Genomic DNA, 21,919 nt, shown 5'->3' on the forward strand with positions numbered 1-21,919 from the left:
TGTATCATTAACACGGACAAAACTCAAATGTGATATCCTTATGGAAATTTTACATTATTACTTAACTAGATCAAACTCTCACACTCACCACAGCAAAAAATGTACAGTATCATATATTCTGAGTTAGGGATGGTAAATTTAAACTAGCAGTCAAACAAAGAAAACACAGAACTGTATTTGTGGGAGAACAGAGGTGGGAAGAAAGTTATAAAATTGTACCATAACATTCCCAGAGATATTTGTGATCTGCAGGGCCAGTGGCAGAACATTCAGCTCACACATGATCTGGAGAATGAACTTGGCGTCTGTCCAGGTGTTTTCCAGCATGAATATTAAGTGAGGAGAATCACTGGAAAAAGAAGTGGAATGGCCTATTAAAGTAAATTCAGGCTCCTTCGTAATTTGCAGTAGATAAGGCCTGTAAATGGTACACAACTCACGTAGTACTTTTAGGACATTAGTGTTCAATTCAACAGCAATTTTGTTACCTTTAATTAAAAATAAAAAATTAAAAAAAAAGTTTGCACATCCTACTAACATATCTAAACCAATGCTTTCACAAATCAATTTGCATCACACATAATAAGCCGTCGCACACCAGCAGCTTGTCATTATGAATAATTAACATTATAAAATACTGTTAAGATAATATTTTATTTTTCCAACACCAGTATGTTGAGTGAGTGTTCCCATGACCAATGAAATAAGCAAGCACAAAGTCAAATAACAGGAAACAAAATGGCACCTATACTTTCCAGGAAAGGATTAAAAACACAAGTCAGCAACATACCTGTACATATTTAGAATTTCCTCTGGTAGGATTGTTACCTTCTCCGTTTTCAGAATCTGATGGACCAGTTCAGACAAATGGTAACTCTTGCAACGAATTAATTCTTTAGCTGAAATTTCTACATCACAGATCATCCGGCCACAGGCAGCATTCCTTTCACCAAACCCTCCTCGACCCTTTGCCATATCAGACAAGTAGATGAAAAAAATGAAACATACAATTTTTAACAAAGAACATATACCCAAAATACATGCGTACGGGATTTGGTCAAGCCATCTACCACTGAAATACTCAGCCTTTATAATCACACCCTAAATGAATTCATGGTGTACTTCAGTGCATGTAGAAGTTAAGAAGTAGATACTTCATTCTCATTACTAGTTAGATCCTTAATTCTTAAACCATTGTGAAAGTTGTACTGATTTTTTTTTTCCTTTTAATAATTAGAAGAGTCCCTATGAGAATGTGGGTATAGATTTTTTGTTTGTTTGATTTGGTTCAAGGATGTTTTTTATAGTAACAGCAGAACCAAAAAGTCAAAGAACCACAAAAAAAAATATTCAGCTCAGCCTCTATGAAGGACAGGAATAGACAAGCACAGTCAGGCTCTGCACTTCAATATGCCAAGCCTCACACATTGTCCTCTGAACAAACACATGCTAAGAACTACAGAATTATTAACCTAACCGTTCTCCATGGGATGATTCACCAATCAATCCAAATTAGGTTTTCTCATTTTACAGTTATAGCAGACAAAGACAGTTACAGTAAAGACTATTGCAATTAATCTGTCATTACCATCATCTACTTGAAATCTGTAAACTAAATTAGCCTAACTTGAAAATCAGTTTAGCTTATTACTGTAATAAAAGTCATATAAACACTCATCATTTCTGATCCGGGACACATGAAATCTAGCATGACCAACAGTCAAAATACATCAGTGTCACATTTACAATTCCTCAACAAAATTAATTCAATTTTAATCATATGCAACATAAAGGGTCTTAAAAGACTTGAGCAATCTTATTACCCCAAGCTTTGGCATATTGGACCTCCTCAGTCGACCTATCTTGGACCAGTGAGGGACTTTGCACACATTAATTCTTTGAAGCAGCACTTCCAGATCAAATCCATAAATATTATGACCCTTGCAGCAGAAAAAATAACAAAAAAAGGTTACAACAAATGCAAATTGAAAGACTTACTTTCACACAGTCGGTATTCCTTTGCCCTTTGTGATTTTTTCATCTAATTGATGGCATTATCTCCCTCATGGAAAGCACTTTCTAAGAGAATGTTCATCAACAGTACTCATTAGTCTCAACACTAACAATGCTGTTCAGCAGAAGAGCAAAAACAGCTCTGTAACTGGCTCATAACACACAATTCAGCTTTATGCTTCTATAACGGAGGTTAAGATTTAAAAGCCTTCTAGAAAAAGATTACATTCTTTATACAGCATGTAAGGTTAGCTACGAGCAATTCCTTTCCTCTCCATCCATGAAAGTCTCCATATTGACATCAAAATCATGTAACTTTATTTCCTTTAACACTACGGTTAGGCACTGCTGTTAAATCCAGACAGGAAGACCTGTCACTCAACGTTTACATAGCAGAGTACTCCAGCAGTATTTTTCAAGTTTTAACAGTGCTAAGGACATCGATGACACTGGCTTGTAGCCTCAGCTGAAAGCCAAATGTTACCCTGATGAACAAGAGCCTATACAGACCAGTCAGGCACCAGGAACTGCAGGTTCACCATTTCAGATCCATCTGTGTGGTACAATACGGTTCTATAGAAGAAGCTCCTTAAAATCATCAGAAGCTCTACAGCTGTAATAGAGTGGTCCTCTGCCTATACTATCATTTACTTCAATGGCACTAATTACTCCAGGTGCAAATTAAATCACACTAACACAGCTCTGCTGTTCCTAGGATCAGAGCTCTCACATCCCCACTACTAGCATCCCAAGTTTAAAAACACTGGCTGCAGTGTACTGATTCCTACCACAGCCACCAAGAAGCTAGGCTTGTAGGGTCAATACTGGATACCAGGCACAGTGAGCTGGATCACATCAGGAATCTGACTGCTCATTTCATCCTATTCTCAACACCTGTTTCAATTATTTGTATATGCCTACATAAGAATGCGAAGTTGTATATAAACAGCCTCAGATTACTTCAATTTGCCTTCAAAATTTCATTAAATTCAGGATTGTATGCTAATTAAACATAACAAAAAAAGAAAATGAGTAATTATAATAATTCTCAGCTGCCAATACAGTAGAAAACAAAAGAATGCTCATCACAAAGCTTTGCTTAGATCCCATGGATTTGTAAAGGTCATCATTTTGATTTATAGTATAAACGCAATCTAAATTGTGATACAAATTATATGAGCATCTAAACTGAAACAGACTCCGTACAAAGAGCTCCCATTTTTCTGGGAAATCACAAGGGTTTTTGTTGTTTGTGTCTTCCTGAGTTAAGAAAAAAAAAAATACTTATTTCAAATACTATGGAAAAACTGCCTATTTCAAATATTATGGGAAATAAAAGGATGTATAAAATGCTGGCAGGGAAAATTCTGCATCATCTTTGTACCAAAGTATACCTGCTGTCTTATAAGCAAATTCAATTCATGAGGCAGTCTGAGATAAACATTAGAAAAAGGACAAAAAAACTAAAAGGGGACAAAGGAAAAAGAACAAAGCTGACCAACTGACAATATGCTTTAATTTAACTCTCAGAGTCTCAGAACTACTCACCACAACAACATCTGGGTCAATTTTGTGAATCTTCGCAAGGAAAAATCCCAGCAGTGTTCTCTCTGTTGCAGCTATTTCTATTTTAGCATTCTAAAAGGAGCAAGAGAGCACCTGATTTCAATGACCCAATAAGTTTAAAATGGAAACATCTCCTCTCCCCTACTAGTTACAAGACAATAATAAAGCACCACAGAGTTCTCCCTTTCCTTCTATAATTCAAGGCTTTTTGTTCTCATTCACATAGACATAGAAAGCTTTTCTCAGAGGCTTTTTTCCATTTTGCTTTTGTATGCAGGTGTCTAGTGATATTTTAAGAGCCTCCTAAGAATCAAGCACACCAGGAAAATGCTCCATGTACACCCTTCACTCATAGACTCAAGATCATACAGAAACAGAGGAAAAACAAAAACAGGTTACTCTATTATTCTGTCAACCCTCCCATTGCCCTTTAGAAAGGGTAAATTTTGACAGACTTTACTATCCAAGGGAAGAAGAAACAAATGCTCCTGGCTTATTACGAGTACATACTCATATGTAATGAAAATTAATTTTAGCCTCTTTGTAAAACCTTTCAAACTCTTTTGTCTAACACCCCATCTATCTTATGAGCACTACTAGCAGCAGTACTGAATTGCATAAAGCATACACCTCTCTTTATAGAAGCAATACAATAAATACCTGGATTTAGGTTTGCAGAGTGGAAAACTAATGAAATAATCACGCCATTCCTTTGCCTATTTCTCTTACACGACTTACCCAAAGCAACATGATGGTCATATTTTGAAGTACTACAGTCAGAAGGCTAACAAAATGAAATTACCTTCTTTTTAATAGCTTCCTTGAAGTCATAAGGAAAAATGCAATCATTCGGTTTGGAAACAACTGCAAAAGAAATTGTATTTGTTTTTACATACATGTTCTTAATTGTATTCTCTGTAAGCATCCATTCACAACAAAAGGAGCTAAGGAAAACTGACCTCTAATCCTAAAAAGCTAGCCTTATGTGAATACTTGCCTTTAATGTTTATGTTTTTTAATAAAAAGATTTTGTGGTTTAAACAAGTCATGTCTACCAGATGACAACTACAATCTTTTAACGAAGATCCTATGTAAAAAGCCTTATGTATCTCCTCACCTGTCACTGATCTGGCTGGTATGATTAAAAGACCAGCAAAGAAAAGCCACAAAAAGAACCAACTGTGAGTTACTACAAGCTGCCTACTACAAATCTAGAGGTCAGAAGTTTACAGCTTTTAAAAAACTGCTCTGAGACAGTAACTGATGAGATGTGAACCCAGAAACATCTCACCCAGATTCTCTCTTTGCGAAAACTACTGACCAAACATGCCAGTTTTGTCTAAAGACAATTTAATCACTTCTGAATTCTGGGTAGACCTTTTATCTTAAAGGCATACATACATACAAGTGATCAAAAAAGTATTAAAATAATTCTAGTCAGTCAGTTATATTTTAGGTTATCCATTGAGATTAAACTATCATTTACAGCTTTTTAAGAACTTCCTCTCACAAGCATTCAAAATTCTTTATTACCTCCTGCTAGGGTCCAAATCTCAAAATTTAGCTGATCATACTGCAAAGGATTTTCTTTCTTTAAGAAAGCTTGTTTAGAAAAATAAACATGTCAAGTTTTAATAAAGTTCTACTGAGAAGAACTGATCTGAAAAATAACTAAGTGGTCTGAACTCATGGGTGAAAAAATGAAAAATATCACCCAAGAAAACACATGATGAGGTAAAACTAACAAAAAAATAGGAACCATACAGAGCAAGGTTATTTCACATTGCTTCAAATTAAGATGTGCAATCAAGTTTTCATTAAAAAGTCAGTATCCAGTAAATAAGGAGAAAAGCCTGTCGGAGAGTCAAAAGTTAGTCACTTTTAATAACAAAAATAACAAAAGTTATTTTAATCCGCTATTGCTGGAGTGACAAAGTGAAGTCTAAAAAAATATAAATAAAACTCCCACCCCGCTTTGAAAGAACTGTTTTTCTACTCATAACCTGTTCCGAGTACATACCACAGAAATGTGTCTGAAAAGGAGGCTGAGGTGGGGCTTTATCCAAAGGAAATTTCTGATGAATCAGAGCTGCAACAGCCACAATCTAGACCAAGGAGGTACAAAATGCACATCAACATACACATGATCTCTATCAACACACATTTCTTCCCCACCCTGACACTCTTTTTAAAAAAAAGTTTCCTTACCTATTTTCTCTTGCTTCCACAAAAAAAAATCCTTTTTAACACGAACTCCAAATATAAGTAGCTAAATAAAAAGTTATCAATTGATCTCACATAACTTATTCCTAAAGATTATCTCAGAACTTTGACATGAGAAATAATTCATTTTGGAAAACTCTACTTTTATCAGATTTTCTTGAGTCTGAACAAACCCCGTAATTTAAAGGATCGCCTACAAAGTGCAGGGGAGATGTGGGCAGGGTAAGACATGCAGAAGCCTTCCCCTAGGAAGGGCTGCCCCTTAGCAAGCAGTGAAGACTTCCAAAAAGCCAAGTAGCAGCCAAGAAGTTTTAGTGTTTAGAAGCTATTGCTCTACTGATCCTTCTGCTTGTTTTGCTGGCAGAAGTCCTGACTGCCCATACACTGGTTAAGAAAATGCAACAGAAGACAAATTAAACAAGCTTTAGAAACATATTGGTAAGCAGAGTTCTACTGGTACCTGGTTTACGTCCCATTAGGTTGGCTTTAATTCGACCAAGAAGACTAATTCTGATTGAAAAAAAATAGAGCTTTTTTTTTTCCCCATTCAATAAGTCACAGACAACTATCCTATAAAAACTCTTCCTAAATTAGACAGACTTATATTACAAAACAAATAAATGCTTTGTGGTCTGCAGCCTGCAACTGAGGATGGCCACCTTTATCTTTCCTACTTTCTGAGAAAAAGAAAAAGAGCCTCACAGCAGAATAATAGGTGCTAGCAGATTCTCATTCTACTTTGAAAAAAGTAGTTTTACCTAGAACATGTAACACTCAAGTCTACAAAATAATAAAAAAGTCCATTAACAGCTGTTCTGGGACAGTCTTATTCATAATTATTATGCATAACAGACAAAATAGAAGGCTTTAAAAATATGTAGGATTTACTGTCTCAATAAATGATCACCAAACTGCCCCACTGAACCCACAGAGTTTGATCTACGCCAGTGACCTCTAGTAAGTGTTTCTTTAAAATGCTTGCAGCACAGAAAGGTTATTCAGTAGCATATATACTCAGATATGGTGTATAAGATGAAGTTCTCCCAAGCCTTTAGAAAAAAATTAGTGCAGTACAAAGAACAAAAAACACCAAACCAAAATCAAGAGCAGATTACTTACCACATTCTGGTGAGTTTGAGGGTTCTGGGTCGTCTTTATGCTGAGGGACATGACCACAAGCGGAGGAGGAGGAAGAGTGTCTTTAACCACGTTCACCAAACCAGGCTTCAAGGCCACTGCCTCTATCTTACACCAGCTGACTGACTGATTCGAGGGCTCTAAGGAAACAACATGAACCACCTTCATTCTTCTGGGAATCACAGGTAAGACATTTCTAACAGTACCACCATAAAGAGTGTGTTCCTTCAATGTTTTGCTCTTGTGGAATAGTCCAAGATCCAGATTAATCCTGCCAAAATTTTGGGGACTCCCAAGGCCCTCACTCACCAGTCAGAAGCCTAGTCACACCAGGGGCTCTTTAACACCAAAAAAAAGAGGGGAAAGATTTGTATCTAGACCAAGAAGATCTAGGTCAAGATTTTATTTCTCTCCTTTTAACAGCCTAGAAGCCCCAAGTCTACTAGATTCCCAATTCACAGTTATATCACATCACAGTTATATATCTGAAGTTTAGGCAGACACATTTAGATGTGGATTAATTTCCCTAACGAGCAGGCAACCAAAAAATAAAAAATAGAAAACAGATAAATGGATAGATGAATAAAAGACATGTTAACCACCCATTATCATTTGATTATTTCGGCCTGTCATTCTTTACTTGCTTTAAGAAATAAACAAATAAATGCTCATTCACAAAAGATGCTGATGAGGTAACTCTGTATAGGCAGTTACAAGGAAGCAGAGGCTACATTTCTGAGGGATTAACCTTTTGAAGACAGCTGTTGGTAGATGTGGTTATCTTACTCCCTGCAAAGTATTTGACACCTTTCTGGAAACCCAATACTGACACTTGAACTGCACAGACAGCTTCGTTATGATTAGTGATGACACTCTTTGGAGAAGCCGTAGGAAACTCATTGGATGGTTGGTGACATGCTTATTCTAAATCTCTCAGGTATGGAGAGGTACACTTTGTCTACTGCAGCCCAAAATTCTTACTGGTGCCAGCTTTGTATGAGCTAGGTGTTGAAGAGAATTATCCTATCAGTATTCAATACTGTCAACACTATATTTAAAGTGCCTCAGAAAGATTTTGTCCAGTATGATTAACACATCCCCATATTCCTGGTAATACACAGCACATGCTGAATGATTATCTCCAACCAAACCAAAGTAAGGCAGCATAACCACCTGTAAGTAGCATGCCACAATCAAGAGGCAAAAAGGATTTCAAACACAAAGGCTCCACACCACAAACTTTCTCTAGTGCAAGAAAAATAAACACCACAAAAAAAAGAAAGCCTTCTATCAGTGGTTTGTGCTTAAAAAGATGTGGTTTTGGTTTTTTGTTCCCCCCCCCCTCCCCCCCAAAATCTAAATTACTTAGAGAAGAAAAAGGAGTACATTTCTAGGAAAGTAACTTTTAACTATCTCACTATATTGCTTTATACATTATATAAACTGCTTTAGGGTATGCACCAAAGAGCAGCTTCTATGGACTGCAGTTCCCTTTCACTGCCATTCAAAGCTATAATCTGATCTGCACAGTGTGCAACTTTATATGGGCAGAGTTCTAAAAGAGGAAGAAAAAGTTACAGTTTGTACTAGGTAATGAAAACTGCACAGATAAATTACAAAATCAATTTGCAAGATGGGAATTTATCAGTAGAATTTAAATTTTTCCTCACAATCTATAGTTATGTGCGTTTTTCAACAAACAAGAATTTCACAAGCAAAGCACCATACGTGGATTTTTTATTTCCAGCCAGCATGGTCCTTTGATCTTCCTACTCATCAAGAGGAGTTCCAGGCTAGAAGTGTTAGTTCCGAATACATGCGAGAACGTTTCTCCTTTCAGATCTTGGGGCAGCCGAGGGTATTCAGCCTAACAAGTAATAAAAAGCAGTCAGTCATTTCACACCACGGAAGTCCTCATGTTGACACACTACATTCAGACGACACCTTCACAAAACCAGAGAGTATCTGAAATCACAGTAATTTCCCACATGCAAAGCCTTAATCTGTAATACCTTATGGTAATTCACGAAATTACACTATTGACCCTACTTAATAGGTGCATAAGTACCTAAAATCAGGACACTACTATAAAAATGCACCGAAGCAAACGTTCTTCATTCATACTGGATGCAAGAGAAGTATTATCATCAGGCAAGACTACAACAGTGCTCAATGACCATTTTAATAGAGAAACTTAATTAGATAGTCACAGTATTTGTATGACCGATGATTAAAGCTGGATAAAGTGTTTCTGCACAGCTAAGGAAAGATTTAGGACAGATCGCAAATCTCTATGGGATGCTGCTTTAGCACCTCAAACAAGCATAAAAAATGGTTTAAAATGGGTTAAGACCTCAGCAACTGGCCAAAATGGTTCACAACTGCCGAGTCCTACATTTGAAAGCAAATCAAGGATTTCTGCTAATTAAGAGTAGCTACTGATGTTCTCATGGTATCTTTTTCCCCATCTTTGCTGCTCAATTTTACAGCTCTTCAACTGAAGATTTGCTCATCCAGCTGCTATTTGCAAACGCCATATAAGCAGAGATACCAGCTATACACATGGATTCAACAACACATTCAAAGGTAGCAAGTAATTTGAAACATCTGACAGCACTTCAGGCCCTGACCCAGCACAGCTAAAGGGCTGTTTGGCTGGTTATGTGATTTGGTAGCAAGACAAGGCAATATAAAAATACTTGGAGTATGCATTTACAATAAGCAAATTATAACCGGGGGAGAAGGCAGGAGGAATGTAGTAGTTTTAAGATGCATTTTTCCCCCCTCTCAAGGCTTATTTACATAAATACAGCTAACATTGACAAATCAATATGTATTAGTCTTCCTGATAAAGAACTATTTTTGTTAAGGACTAGCGAGTAGACAAATGGTAACAAAAAAAGCCACAAGCTTAGGTATTAATCTCTAAACTTGGGGAATAGAAAACATCCCCTCCCTTCATCAATAACCTCCCCCCCCTTTTTGTAAAAGGGAAACAAAAAACAACTACCAACTACCTACACACCTCAACACAGGTACAGCCACTAGCTACTAAGGGTCAAGCCCTACGATTTTTTCTTTAAATAAAAAGAAATGATTAAGTGGGTAGGAAAGCAGGTTACATTCTTTCATCAGGCAAATTATACTTACCGAATACTTAACTTCTAAGTATTCTGACTTTGCTGGAACATCCGGGATCTCAAAAGCATAATATTTTTCCACTTTCTATATAAAAGAAAGATATTATTATTTTTCCAATAACTCCCAATTGAAAATTAATTCTGTCCAATAAGAAAGGTTGTGAAATAAAGGCCAAACAAAACACAACATTTCAGTTATCAAGGGTTTGGATCATATATTACCACTTTTGCAACTTTTTTGCATTATAACCATCTAAAGATAGCAAGACTGTTTCAGTTCCATTGATCTTCTTAGTAGGAACAGTTTCTACAGAATTGATCTGCAAGTATATTAACCATTACAAATCAAAAAGCATACAGTAAGCCCATGCTTCATCAGTTTGTCTTGGAGGCCGGGATGGGAGACAGGGCTGAGCACCTTACTAAAGTCAAGGCAAACAACAGCCACCGCTCTCCCCTCGTCCACCAAACCAGTTGTCTCTTTGCAGAAGGCTGCCAGCTTGGTTAAGCCCCATTTCCCCTTTGTAAATCCACGCGGAGCACTCCCAAGCACTTTGTTTCTTGCTTTTTTTTCCTTGTGCGTGTGTAAACACCTTTCACAACTAGTTGTTCTACCGCCTTCTTCCAGGAACTGTGGCGAGGCTGGATCAGCAGGATAATTCCCTGGATAATCCTTCACAGCATGGCTGAGGTTGGAGGGAACCTCTGGAGGCCATCATCTTGCCCACCTTGAGGCTACCAGTGACACTTCCTTTCTTCAGTCCTCAGGAGACTCCCCTGATCATCACGACTTCTCAAAGATAACCAAGAATGGCCTCACGATGGAATTGGCCAGCTCCCTCCTCATTCACAGGTGCATCCCATCACATCCCAGGGACCTGCATCTGTCCAGTCCAAGTGTTCCAAGCCTTTCTTGTTGCCCTGTGCTTTCCTTACCAGATTCATCTCCAGATGGGCTTTGCCCTTCCTAATGCACACTTGGATGGTGCCTGCACATTCCTCCTGGGCTACCTGACCCTACTTCCACCACTTGCACGCTTCCTTTTCCTGTTTGAATCTATTCAGAAGTTCCTGGTTCGTCCACGCAGGACTCCTACCGCCTTTGCTTGACTTCCTGCTTGTGAGAACGGATCATTCCTGAGCACAGAGAAGGTGATCCTTGAAAAGTAAACGAGCTCTTCTGAACCCCTATTCTCTCCAGGGACATTTTCTATAGGATTTGTCCCAACAGGTACCCAAGCAGACCAGAGTCTGCTCTCCAGAAGACCAGGATTATAATCCTGATTTTTGCTTTTTTCTCCCCCTCTCATGATGCTGAACTTCAACAACTCTTGTACACTGCAGCCAAAGCTGCCCCTGAACTTCACATCCCCATCCAGTTCTTCCTTGCTTGTAGAACCAGGCTTGTAGGAACCAGTGCCTCCCCTCGCAAGGCCCCCAGTCAGCTGTGTTCAGAAGTTGTCATTGCTGCATTCCAGAAACCTCCTGCATTGCTTGTGCCCTGCTGCACCGTCCCTAGAGCAGCTATTGTGGTTGTTAAAACCCTCCATAAGGAACATGGCTGGCTAAAGTGAGGTTTCTTCCACTCATCCATAGGCCACATCATCTACTTCCTCCATCACGCAGCCTGTAGCAGATACCCACCATGATTTCACCCCACTGGCCTGCCCTCTAATCCTGGCCCAGAAACTCGAGCAGTAACTGCCCCCTCACCATCCCAGCCCATCTTCTTTACCAAACCCTCTCCCACCACGTATCCATGATCCCAGTGAGCAGACCTGTAACTGCACACAGTTTCTCCTTCCATACTTTGTGCTTTAATGTGCAGGCCCTTCAGAGAGGGACCCAAGAGCTGTTTACTTTATTACACACTTTCTCTGAGAGTATTTTATTTTTCAGTTTGATTGACCCGGGTTTTACTAGAAAGTAGGCAGTTTGTTTACGTGTAACACAGAGATAGTTAAAGCAGTATCAATCCCTGCGCAACTTCACTGAAAGTCAAGTATCACTTCTGCTTTCTCTGAGAACAATAACGATTTCACAACATGCTCAGTTTGTCAGTTTCTAAGAACAATTACCTCCATTTTCCAAACAATTACAGTATCCTGTTCAGTGATGCTATGGTACTTGCTGAAATGCTCTGCTCTGCAACACTTCACAGACCATCTGCACCACTGTTACACATCCATGCTACTCAATTGTGTTACACCGTAACTATGTAGAACATTCACACAGAAGCAGAAAGCAGTAACATAACTTGGCCCAACAGCATCACTCTGAGGTCAGAACAGTGTAAGAAATTAGCCTTCAAACGCAGGTCTGAACAGTTTAGCCAAAGCAGCAGCACCTCACAGGGGCAGCGCATCCCAGCCACAATGTCACAGATGGCTGTACATTGCTTTTAGCACATACTACTTTTTTTTTTTTTTAACCTCTCAGGCTTCAAACAAGTTCTTGTTGCAAACGCAAGCTGAACGCGGTGTAAAAATAGTATGCTGCAGTGATTCATCTGCGTTATTCCACAGAGCTCAGCTCAATTACACAAGCCTCTGGTCATAACTGCAGTGAATGAATGCTTTGCTGCAGAGTAATCTGCCCTTCAAGTGGCCCTTCAGAGAGCAGAAATGAGCAGCAGTGATTAGCTGCTAAGTTTCTAAGTGGAGTATAAGGCTGCTTTCAGACTGATTTGTGAAGACTTGCTAACTTGGCAGCAGTGCAACCCACTGAAGCTGCAATTAGCAGCAGGTGCAGGAGGAAGCGATACGGCTTAAGTGTATCTGTTCGCAGTGACAAAGTTTGGTGCCGGCAGGGCCGCCACAGGCGCACGCGCACACCCCGAGAACAACTTGTCTCAGGGTATTAATAGGGGCTCCCTCCACATCGTCACAAAAACGGATATTCTGAACAAAAAGAACTTTGGGCACATCGTAGGTACGCTGGTTACCTTTCTAATTCCAGCTAATGGTGGAAGGATACAAGTTTCTCCAAGTGTCACAGTACTATGCCAGAACTGAGACAGAACTGCTGCGTACTACCCTGAGCACATCAGTCATGAGCGTCCCACTCATCTGACAAATATTGTCATTAGCCTTTCCAAAAATCTTTCAAAAACACCAACCCTTACAATACAGTAGTTAACAGGAACAATGGCTGCAGATCACAGAACATGGGGGCTCTTCTAAACATGAACTCTTAACCCCATACAGTCACAACTGCGCGGAGACCCCTTTTTTGGAGCATTCACCCAGCTGAATGCAACCACCGTTTCCATCTGGGAGCCCAGCACAGCCACGTGGAAACACAGATGGAAAGAATGTATAACATGACAGCTCTGGTGGCATGACTGCAAGGAAAAGAAACAGGGCGACTCCTTAGGAAAAGAAGATTAATAAGGTATATAACCAGGCAAACCGAGGGCTCTCTGAGAGGAGCAAAAGAGGATGAAGTAATGGGACAACTCCAGTAATTCCACAGTTACCTTGCAGGCAGCAACAGCACCCCCTGCTGCAGTGATGCAAACCTGGCCTGGTTTGCTTCACAGTACCCTGCCATTTGTTCACAGTAAACTTTGTGTTCAACTGGAATAGCTGAGTTTACAATACTTTCCTTGAATAGTCCTCCAAAGGCCGACCGGCAGCCCTGCTCTCCCTTACCTTTCCTCTTATCCCCCACACTACTAGCTGTACCCTCCTGCTAGCTCATTAAACCCTTCCAGGAGGCAGTAACTATCAAGCTGAGCAAAAAAAAAAAAAAAAGCCAATAAAATAAAGCTAGAGAGCCTTCTACCATGTTAAGTGTGTAAAAATTCAGTAAGCTGAAGAGTCTGACAAATTCAAACAGCATTTGAATTCTTACTGTTTAGAAACACTTCTGGTGGGTTATTCCAGAGCTGCTCTGAACCCTCAACTATCTTGCCTAATTTATTCACAAATTAAATTTTATAAATACGTTCTTCTGCTAAAACTGTCCTTTAAATAGCTCTCTTGCTGCTGATCCCTGTTTAATGTTTTTAGAGAGCCAAAAGCTCCTCCCGTTATTCTCCACTTTACTAGGCTGGAAAAAAAAGTAAAGCTCTTTCTATCTAAGAGCAAAGCTTTTTCTATGTCTGCTATAACTGATTTTCCTTTTGCCTCATCCTCCCTACTGCCATCTTCTCTATCTGATGTCACCTGAGTTCATGATTCCTCATCAGCGTGATCAAGTGTTACATCAAGTGTTATAATATTCTAGGTAAGACCTTAACAGTGCCTTAGTGCTGCTACCTCCCCATCCCTGCTAGGGATCACTCCTGTACCACACCCAAGAATCCCAGATGCACTGCAGTCAACACCAGTCAATAGCCTGGTCTTTCATCCCAAGTTCTATATTAAAAAAAAAAAAAAATCAGCAAACATTTGACAAGCTTTGAACTAACATCAGAAATACCAGTTTGAATGCTTTCTGTATGTGGCTTACCTCAATTTCTAAAAGCCATCATTGATAATTAAACAACATTATTCTGTTACCTCACCCATATTTTTTTTCCTGAGTACAGTGGAACAGATAGCAGCTTCCTAAAACTTTCTTTTTTTTAGTAGATCATCTTTTTAAAGGCCTTTTCCCCCCTTTTCTTTTCTGGAATACAGGTGTTTTCAACATCTTTTAATGAGGAATTGATTCTCATTCCTGAAAGGGTCTTTGAATAATGAGCCATTACAAACTTTTTACCCATTGTTAAATTCACCTCTTTCCAATTTTCACAGAAAACAAGTAAGTTATGATCAAACATACATGAAAAGCAACAGTGAAAGAACTGAAAGAGCTAAATTTGGATCAGAAATTTCAGAAAAAAGCTAGAACAAAAAAAAATATGTTTTACAACGTTCTAATGAAGCACTCATTTTCCCTAAATGATGTAAATAGCACGCTAAGCTACATATTGCTGAGATGTCATTTCTTACACAAATTTGCCACTTGAGAAGCACTGCTGACATTTTCACCTCATCAGCCTAAACTTCCCAAAGTACTCCAGCTTTGGATTAGATAACATCCTGAGGTTCCTTTCAACCTGAATTACTTGTTTTTATTTTCCCTCACGTATAAATTGTTAAATTTCGTTCTTCCTATATTTTTATCTGCCATCCCAACTGCTGATCAGCTATTCCGGAATGAATCTTATCAAGTCACAAGTTCGCTAGCCTGGGACAAGTTACACTTAATTCCATGCCACCAGTAATTACAGCGAAAGCCAGCTTTACCAGACTAATGTTATTACTTCAAGGAACAGAAAAGTTTCTGAGCACTTCATTTTGAAGAAATCTTTTCTTCCAATTAGCTACCTTTCCCCACACACAAACTCCCCACCTCTGCCCTCTCCCCCTGCGCTGTCGAGACAGATACTACACGTAGATGAACGAGCAAGCTTTCTCACACTAACAATCTAATTTGGTCCAAATCTGCAACACTAACAGCAGTATCAGCTCTTTTCCTGCAGTTATGCCAAGTATTATCTTATTGTATGTGCAAATTTTCCATTACAGCAACATTCTATTTTTCAATGTTCTTTTGAGGATGTGTTGAGCAAAAGGAGCACAACAACAATAAAACTGCAGAACTGTTGCACACAACTGTAAGGCCAGACCAGCTTAAGCTTCAAGACCGGATGACGGTCCTCACAACATGTTAACTCTTGTATAAGCTCACTATGACGATCCCTGCCCCAAAGAGCACACATTAAAAAGATAAATCTGCCAGTGTGAGAAGATAAAACATGCAAAAATATAAACCTCAATATGACATTTGGTCAAATATAAAGACGGTCTAATCCCAGTGTACTGATCTATCTGCTGAACAAAAACAGTCACTTTAAACTTTGACACTAAGATCTGATATTTGCATTTCAGCATAACCTCTCCCACTGGATAGTTTATCAACAGACTTCCCACCTTTCAAACCATAACAGAAAGTGACCAAATAGCATGCTTATATGCAAACCTTGGATTTGAACTTCATAATCTTATATTTTGGTGAAATGCAGTCATTAAATTCCTTGAAGACGCTCATTATTGTTACCGGAGTCTCTGTCTCTTTCCCAGTAGATAAATCAATTTCCTATAAAAAAAAAAAAAAAGAGTCAAGTTCCAGAAATTAAAAAAAAAAATGCCAGCTGACAGGACCAATAAGTTGAATTTTGCTTTGATACTATGAACCATTTATTTCCTCTCTAAGGGAATACTACAATGCAATCAGCCAGGAAAACCTATATTTAAAAAATATTAATTGAAACAGAGTGTTGAGAAAACTCTGAAGTTTTCTAATAATACTCCAAGACATTTTTACTCCGTGAGCAGCAAATCCAAACATAACAATTTGTCTGCACTTGATAGTTAGGGTTGGGGGAAAGCAGCAACACTACTCTGCATCTCACGTGACATACCATGTATACATTGCACATAGCTTTACCTCCGACATCAGACAACGGCTCCCGTAAACACACTACTAGAACTCATAACCTGCCATAATCAGAATGAAAGGTACTTATGTTTGACATGCTTAAAAGATATACTTACTGTTTCACGTGGCAGTAGATAAACAGTTCTCTCAATATTTTTCACCGTCACGCAACAGCTGACGTAGGTGTTTGCCGATTCAATCCAAACTTTGCCAAACAAAAATACCACGCCTAAGGAATAACAGCAGAGCAAAGAATTCGATATTCTTAGTGTTGCTTAAAGCAGCTATCACACATTCTAGCACAGAAACACAACCATTTCCTTGTTTAGGTCCTTGAACAACAAATCTTTCCAGTGCATCAGCACGTTCTAAATCGTTTTAAACACCAGCTTTATAAATGGTTGTATGCATAGTTCTTCATGCCCCTACCTCCATCACTATAGTAACAACACCCTGATATATGAAATTCAAAATGGCATCACACGACCAGTCTCCGAGTTCTGATCTGATATTCCATTTCTATCTACATTAGTTTGATAATTCATGAGGAGAGAGAGGGAAGGAGAAGTCACTGAAAGCTGAAGATAATCAGAATGCTTGCGCTGTCAATCACTCCTGAAACATTTCTGTCATCTGCAATTTCTCATTCTTCGGCTAGACCAGAACAATTAATCCTCTTTTCCTACACGTTAGTACTGTGAGATTAAGACTCTATTATTTACAAAGTCTATAGAAACACATACAGAAGACAAAACTAGAAGTTGATTGACTTCAAAAACATTTCAACTGGCTATTTTTAGCAGATAAGAACACTGCAAGTTGTATTACGTCACAAGAAATCCTGGATGTAGTTGTAATGCCTGCAGACATGTCAAAAAGACCACATACAGCAGGACTGATGCAACTGACTCTTTGCTGTGGACCATGTCATTACTGTACATGCACATCTCTGAGCCACTGAGGATCTGGCATTAGCACAAAATGCTGCAAGCTGCTTATCAAGTGATGGTAAACTGTGGCACAACACAGAAGCGGTGTAGCTGACTTTCAAGTAAAATGAACTTCCACGTACAATTTGAAACCCTGACTCCCCTTCAAACTCCATAAATAATTTGGAATTTGATTACACGAGAGACAGGCTCCCTACAGAACACTGCTATTAATGAAATCAGAAATATCAGAGCTGAGACTGTCTCAGAAACAATGTTTCACATAAGGCAGATTTTGGAACCTACGTTTCTCCTTGGTCTGACAATCCATGAAACACGTCCTTTGTTAAGAGTTGTAAATTATCTTTGCCGTGCAATCTATCAGATATAAAGGTACCTTTCTTACTCCATTAGACAGCAGATAAATCAGTGCAGATGCACTAAGATGGATGACAGAGTTAGAGTGACAGGCTAAGAAAAAATCATTTCTTGAGTGCTTGGAATAGATGTGAACAAGACTACTTTTGTCAAGGATAGAGAAGAGAGTGTTGCAGTTTTGAAGATGAAAGCGAGCATACATGCTTCAGCTGCACAAAGTATTTTAGAGATTTTAATACAGAGACAATCTTCAAGATTTAGACAGTTTGAATAAAAGGATCTAGAAAGAGCTGAAATTACAGATCTAAGTGACAGGGAAGATGGAGTTCTTTTCCCCAGCAATCACTGAGAGAGGGGCTCAGGTGGGTGTGAATCATACAAAAAGACGGAACTATGGTAGAGACCGCAGACCAAGAGCTGGTTGTTTGAAGAGCTGGCAGTATTAAGAGCACCGAGAAGTTAACCTGCCAGAGGTGTACATGTAAGCAGGTGAGGTAGAAAGAAGGATACAGAAGCCCAAATACAGGATAAAAAGACACCTGTATTGCAGAGACGAGCTTCAATCAACTCTAGCACAGACAAATAAGTGGTCTTAATTGCCAGATTCCACAGAATCAAATCAATTTAGAATGGAAGGAACCTTTGGAGGTCACAGCTGGCCCCCAAACACACACCTCCCACCCCATGACACATGGGCACTGAAAGCAGGGCCAACTTCAAAGACATTTCACATGTAAAACTAAGAAACAAGAGAAGAGTAATACTGGACACTATCCCCTGTAAGCTTGTTTGTAGAAAGAAGGAAGAAAGGGAAAAAAAAGAAGCTTAAAAAACACAAAATCTGTGAAAAGACAGACCAAGTTACCAATGAATCAAAAGGCAAGCAAAGTCAAGAGACAGGGAAATTGTCTTGCTCAAGGGAAAGAAAGGGCTTTTTTTTTAATTATTATTTCTTTAAAATGTTAATATGACTACAATTCTCAAGTTCTCTCCCTGAGATAGCAAGGGGAGTTATGAAAAGTAAGCCTCCAAAAATCATTAAGTTTGAAAGAGTCTTATGATTACGCCATGGTATTTACTCTTCAGGCGATGCATTTGAGATCCCAGCAAATGAGGCATAAACAAAGATCATGAACATGTTAAACAAAAAGCTGTACCAAAATTTTCCCTTCTACACTACTAATTGAAAACAGGTGCAGTCTTTATTATTCAATCCTGAAAAAGTCATAATGAGAAAAGAACACTCCTTGCATGCACAGAACAGAAATCCTTTCATAATTACGTTCCATTCAGCAACCACTGACTTAGAAGACAAAAAAAAGGAAAAGAACAATAGTGGGGTCTTTAAAAGGAGCAATTTTATATTAGAGCCATTGATTTCATCAAGATATCTATGATTATTACCACTCCTATCACTAAGCTGTTCAACCCAGCACAGTCTCATAATTAAGTTCAGCATCCCAACTTACAAAGAAAGGTGTAACAGAGAAACATATCTGACTCAATGCTTACAGCATCAAGGCAAAATGCCTTCAACAAGATACGGAAGAACCTTCTGGTAAGCCTGCATGAAGCACAAATTAGAAACCTCAGATTTTAAAGAAAAGGACAGATGGGAAGTGCTGAGAACAGATGTGAACCCAATGTGAACCCAACTTCTCATGTGAAGGCTGGAAGTCAGAAAGGTGCAGTTACGAAGGTATGAGAGCCGGGATTCACACTTCAGCTGCACAAAGTAGCTTAGAGATGCTAATGCAGAAACAATATTCAAGAATTACATGGTTTGAATAAAAGCATCTAGATAGAGCTTACATCCTTCAGGCCACCTTCTTCCTTCTATAAAAGGGCCTTCCCCTTTATATAAAAATCACGCAACTGCTATTGTACAGGTTTTCTACTAATCCACCAGGATTTTACGGTACGTTTCCAGAAAAAAGAAGCAAGCACGCTCAACTCTTGCACCACTACACAAGAAATTAACAACATCAGCTTATTCCTAGAGCACAGAGATTTTAAGATTGCCAATGGGTCACCAACATCAAGAAGCGCTAGTAGCTGCCTTTGTACCACCCCAGCGTTATGCTAGACCAAGAGACAACATTCTTTGCCCACTCAGAGTGCCCTGCACTGAAGACAAGGTGGCAGAGAAACAGATGAGGTTATTATACAAGTTACACGACCTAGACAGAAATGGTATCCAGACATAACTTAGGCAAGTGTAAAAATCCCCGTTGCATAAAAAGAATCAGAATGGCAATTTCTGCCTTTAACTGAACGGTTACCTGGCTGACTGTACTGATCTTCATAAGCATCCAGCCAATAAAATCTCAAGACTTGATCATCATTTTCCCCATTGACAAGTGGAAGGATACTGGGGTCCAGCTGAACGTCTGTCGCCACCAGATCAGCTTCATCCTCATCAACCTTGTCCCAACATGAAACATCTGGGAGAGAACAACTTCTGCAGAGGAAGAAACAAACAGGAAGTAAAACCGTGCCCTTGCTATAACCATCACTTTCTACTTTTTTTCAGTCCTGAATTCTCACACCTTTGGTCACTCATTCCACTACCAAGAAACATTCCAAGCAGTTGAGTTTCCTCAAATTTCTTCTGAAAATAAGGATGGAGCAACAAAGAGAGAAATCCACATAACAACTATGGTTCTCATTACACAACACACAGGGTTCAGAAGTCATTTAGCTTCAATTTCAGCCTCAGTCATTCAAGCCTTTACATAACAAATAAATCCATCCATCTGTAAAAGCAGCTCGGTGGGAACAGCAGATTATTTCAACAAAACTACCTTTTGAGAGTCATTAGATGTTTAAGCCTTGACTATTTTATAATTTCAAATTATGGAAACATTCAAGATTTTTTTTTCAAACAAAAAAAAGGAAGAAGAAAAAAATCTTCTATTTCCAAAAACAGCTGATCACAAGGTTAAACTACTTTTAGCTACAATACTTTTAACTACAACTAATGTTATGCAATTCCTTCTGGGTTGCTTAGAACAAGCATCTTTAGGTATTCCTCATTTTTGCTCATTGGCATCAAAGTGCATTCACATCCAAATTAAGTCACCTCAATATACTGAAATAAGCATTGTTGTTATGCGCTAAATCCCAGAAATATTAAGTGTTTTTCAATAAAGTAGCTATAACCATATTCAACATGACCATTTTTAAGTTCATGCCAAAAAAAAATCACATCAGATTGTCATCGTTCTATATCACAATTATATTACTGGCAAAGACAAATATGAATATTAATTTAAGACTTGTACATACTGAAAGGCTTCTTGCTAGAACGAAAAAAATTTAAAAAACAAAAAAGAGATCCTTACAAGGCAGATGTCCCTTTCTTCTCAGATTCCAGCTGCTCCGTCTCTTTCTTTTCAACTTCCTTGTCTCTTTTCAAGCTTTCAGCTGTCTCAGGTATAGTTCCCACATGCTCTGCTTCCATAGGTTCATCAAAGTCCTCATCATCAAAATCCACCATCCCCTGATCGTCATCTGGAAGTGTTGCACATAGAACTAGAGGCTTGAATCATTAAAATGACACACTGTATACTACATCTGCGTGCACAGACTGCAAACCATACACATGAACATAACACACAATGTTAATATACAAAAAAAAGACTACGTTTAAACTAGCTAAACATGTAACTAGTGTAAACTAAGAAGTGTTTCAACACTAACATGCCATATTTAAACAATGTCCAGACCTGAGTTTTGATTTTTCAATACCTTCAATAGCTTTTTCTTCTATTGTCTCCACCACTCCATTTTCTGTAGTTTTTGGCACATACTTGGTATCTCCATTCTCTTCAGAGGCTATGACAGATTTTGCTGTGTAATTGGGATGTTTAGGATGAAATGAAGCTGGAGGAAGAGCTTCTTTTCTGACATGAGCGGGAGCTTTCTTTGATATAGGGGTGATTACCTGAAAAACATTTTAGACATGAGTTTAAAATTTTTCTTTTAAGAGCACAAAAGGAAAAAAAAATCTAGTACTTGCTATTTTCAGAACTAGTAACCAGGGCTAGAGGGAAAGCTTCATGTATTCTGCAGCATGACAACTAAAACTCCTCAAAATGA

At 38.7% G+C, this 21,919-nt stretch overlaps 1 protein-coding gene across 14 annotated transcripts in view; it reads right to left on the reverse strand.

Annotated features, from left to right (window-relative positions):
- Nucleotides 1-21,919, reverse strand: part of POLA1 (DNA polymerase alpha 1, catalytic subunit) — a 203,219-nt gene that overhangs the window by 174,328 nt on the left and 6,972 nt on the right. For all 14 annotated transcript variants that reach the window (XM_040531361.1, XM_040531432.1, XM_040531486.1 and 11 more), the window contains exons 8-21: nucleotides 21,569-21,764; nucleotides 21,163-21,331; nucleotides 20,101-20,279; nucleotides 16,628-16,740; nucleotides 16,053-16,169; nucleotides 10,090-10,164; nucleotides 8,668-8,806; nucleotides 6,922-7,079; nucleotides 5,600-5,684; nucleotides 4,382-4,443; nucleotides 3,562-3,651; nucleotides 1,824-1,940; nucleotides 791-966; nucleotides 220-349 (exon numbers count right to left, since the gene is read on the reverse strand). In XM_040531361.1, coding sequence (XP_040387295.1) covers nucleotides 220-349; nucleotides 791-966; nucleotides 1,824-1,940; nucleotides 3,562-3,651; nucleotides 4,382-4,443; nucleotides 5,600-5,684; nucleotides 6,922-7,079; nucleotides 8,668-8,806; nucleotides 10,090-10,164; nucleotides 16,053-16,169; nucleotides 16,628-16,740; nucleotides 20,101-20,279; nucleotides 21,163-21,331; nucleotides 21,569-21,764 — 1,806 coding nt within the window. The remainder of the gene's footprint in view (nucleotides 1-219; nucleotides 350-790; nucleotides 967-1,823; nucleotides 1,941-3,561; nucleotides 3,652-4,381; nucleotides 4,444-5,599; nucleotides 5,685-6,921; nucleotides 7,080-8,667; nucleotides 8,807-10,089; nucleotides 10,165-16,052; nucleotides 16,170-16,627; nucleotides 16,741-20,100; nucleotides 20,280-21,162; nucleotides 21,332-21,568; nucleotides 21,765-21,919) is intronic.

Source organism: Cygnus olor, chromosome 1, assembly GCF_009769625.2.
Source record: "Cygnus olor isolate bCygOlo1 chromosome 1, bCygOlo1.pri.v2, whole genome shotgun sequence".
Lineage (NCBI taxonomy): Eukaryota > Metazoa > Chordata > Aves > Anseriformes > Anatidae > Cygnus > Cygnus olor.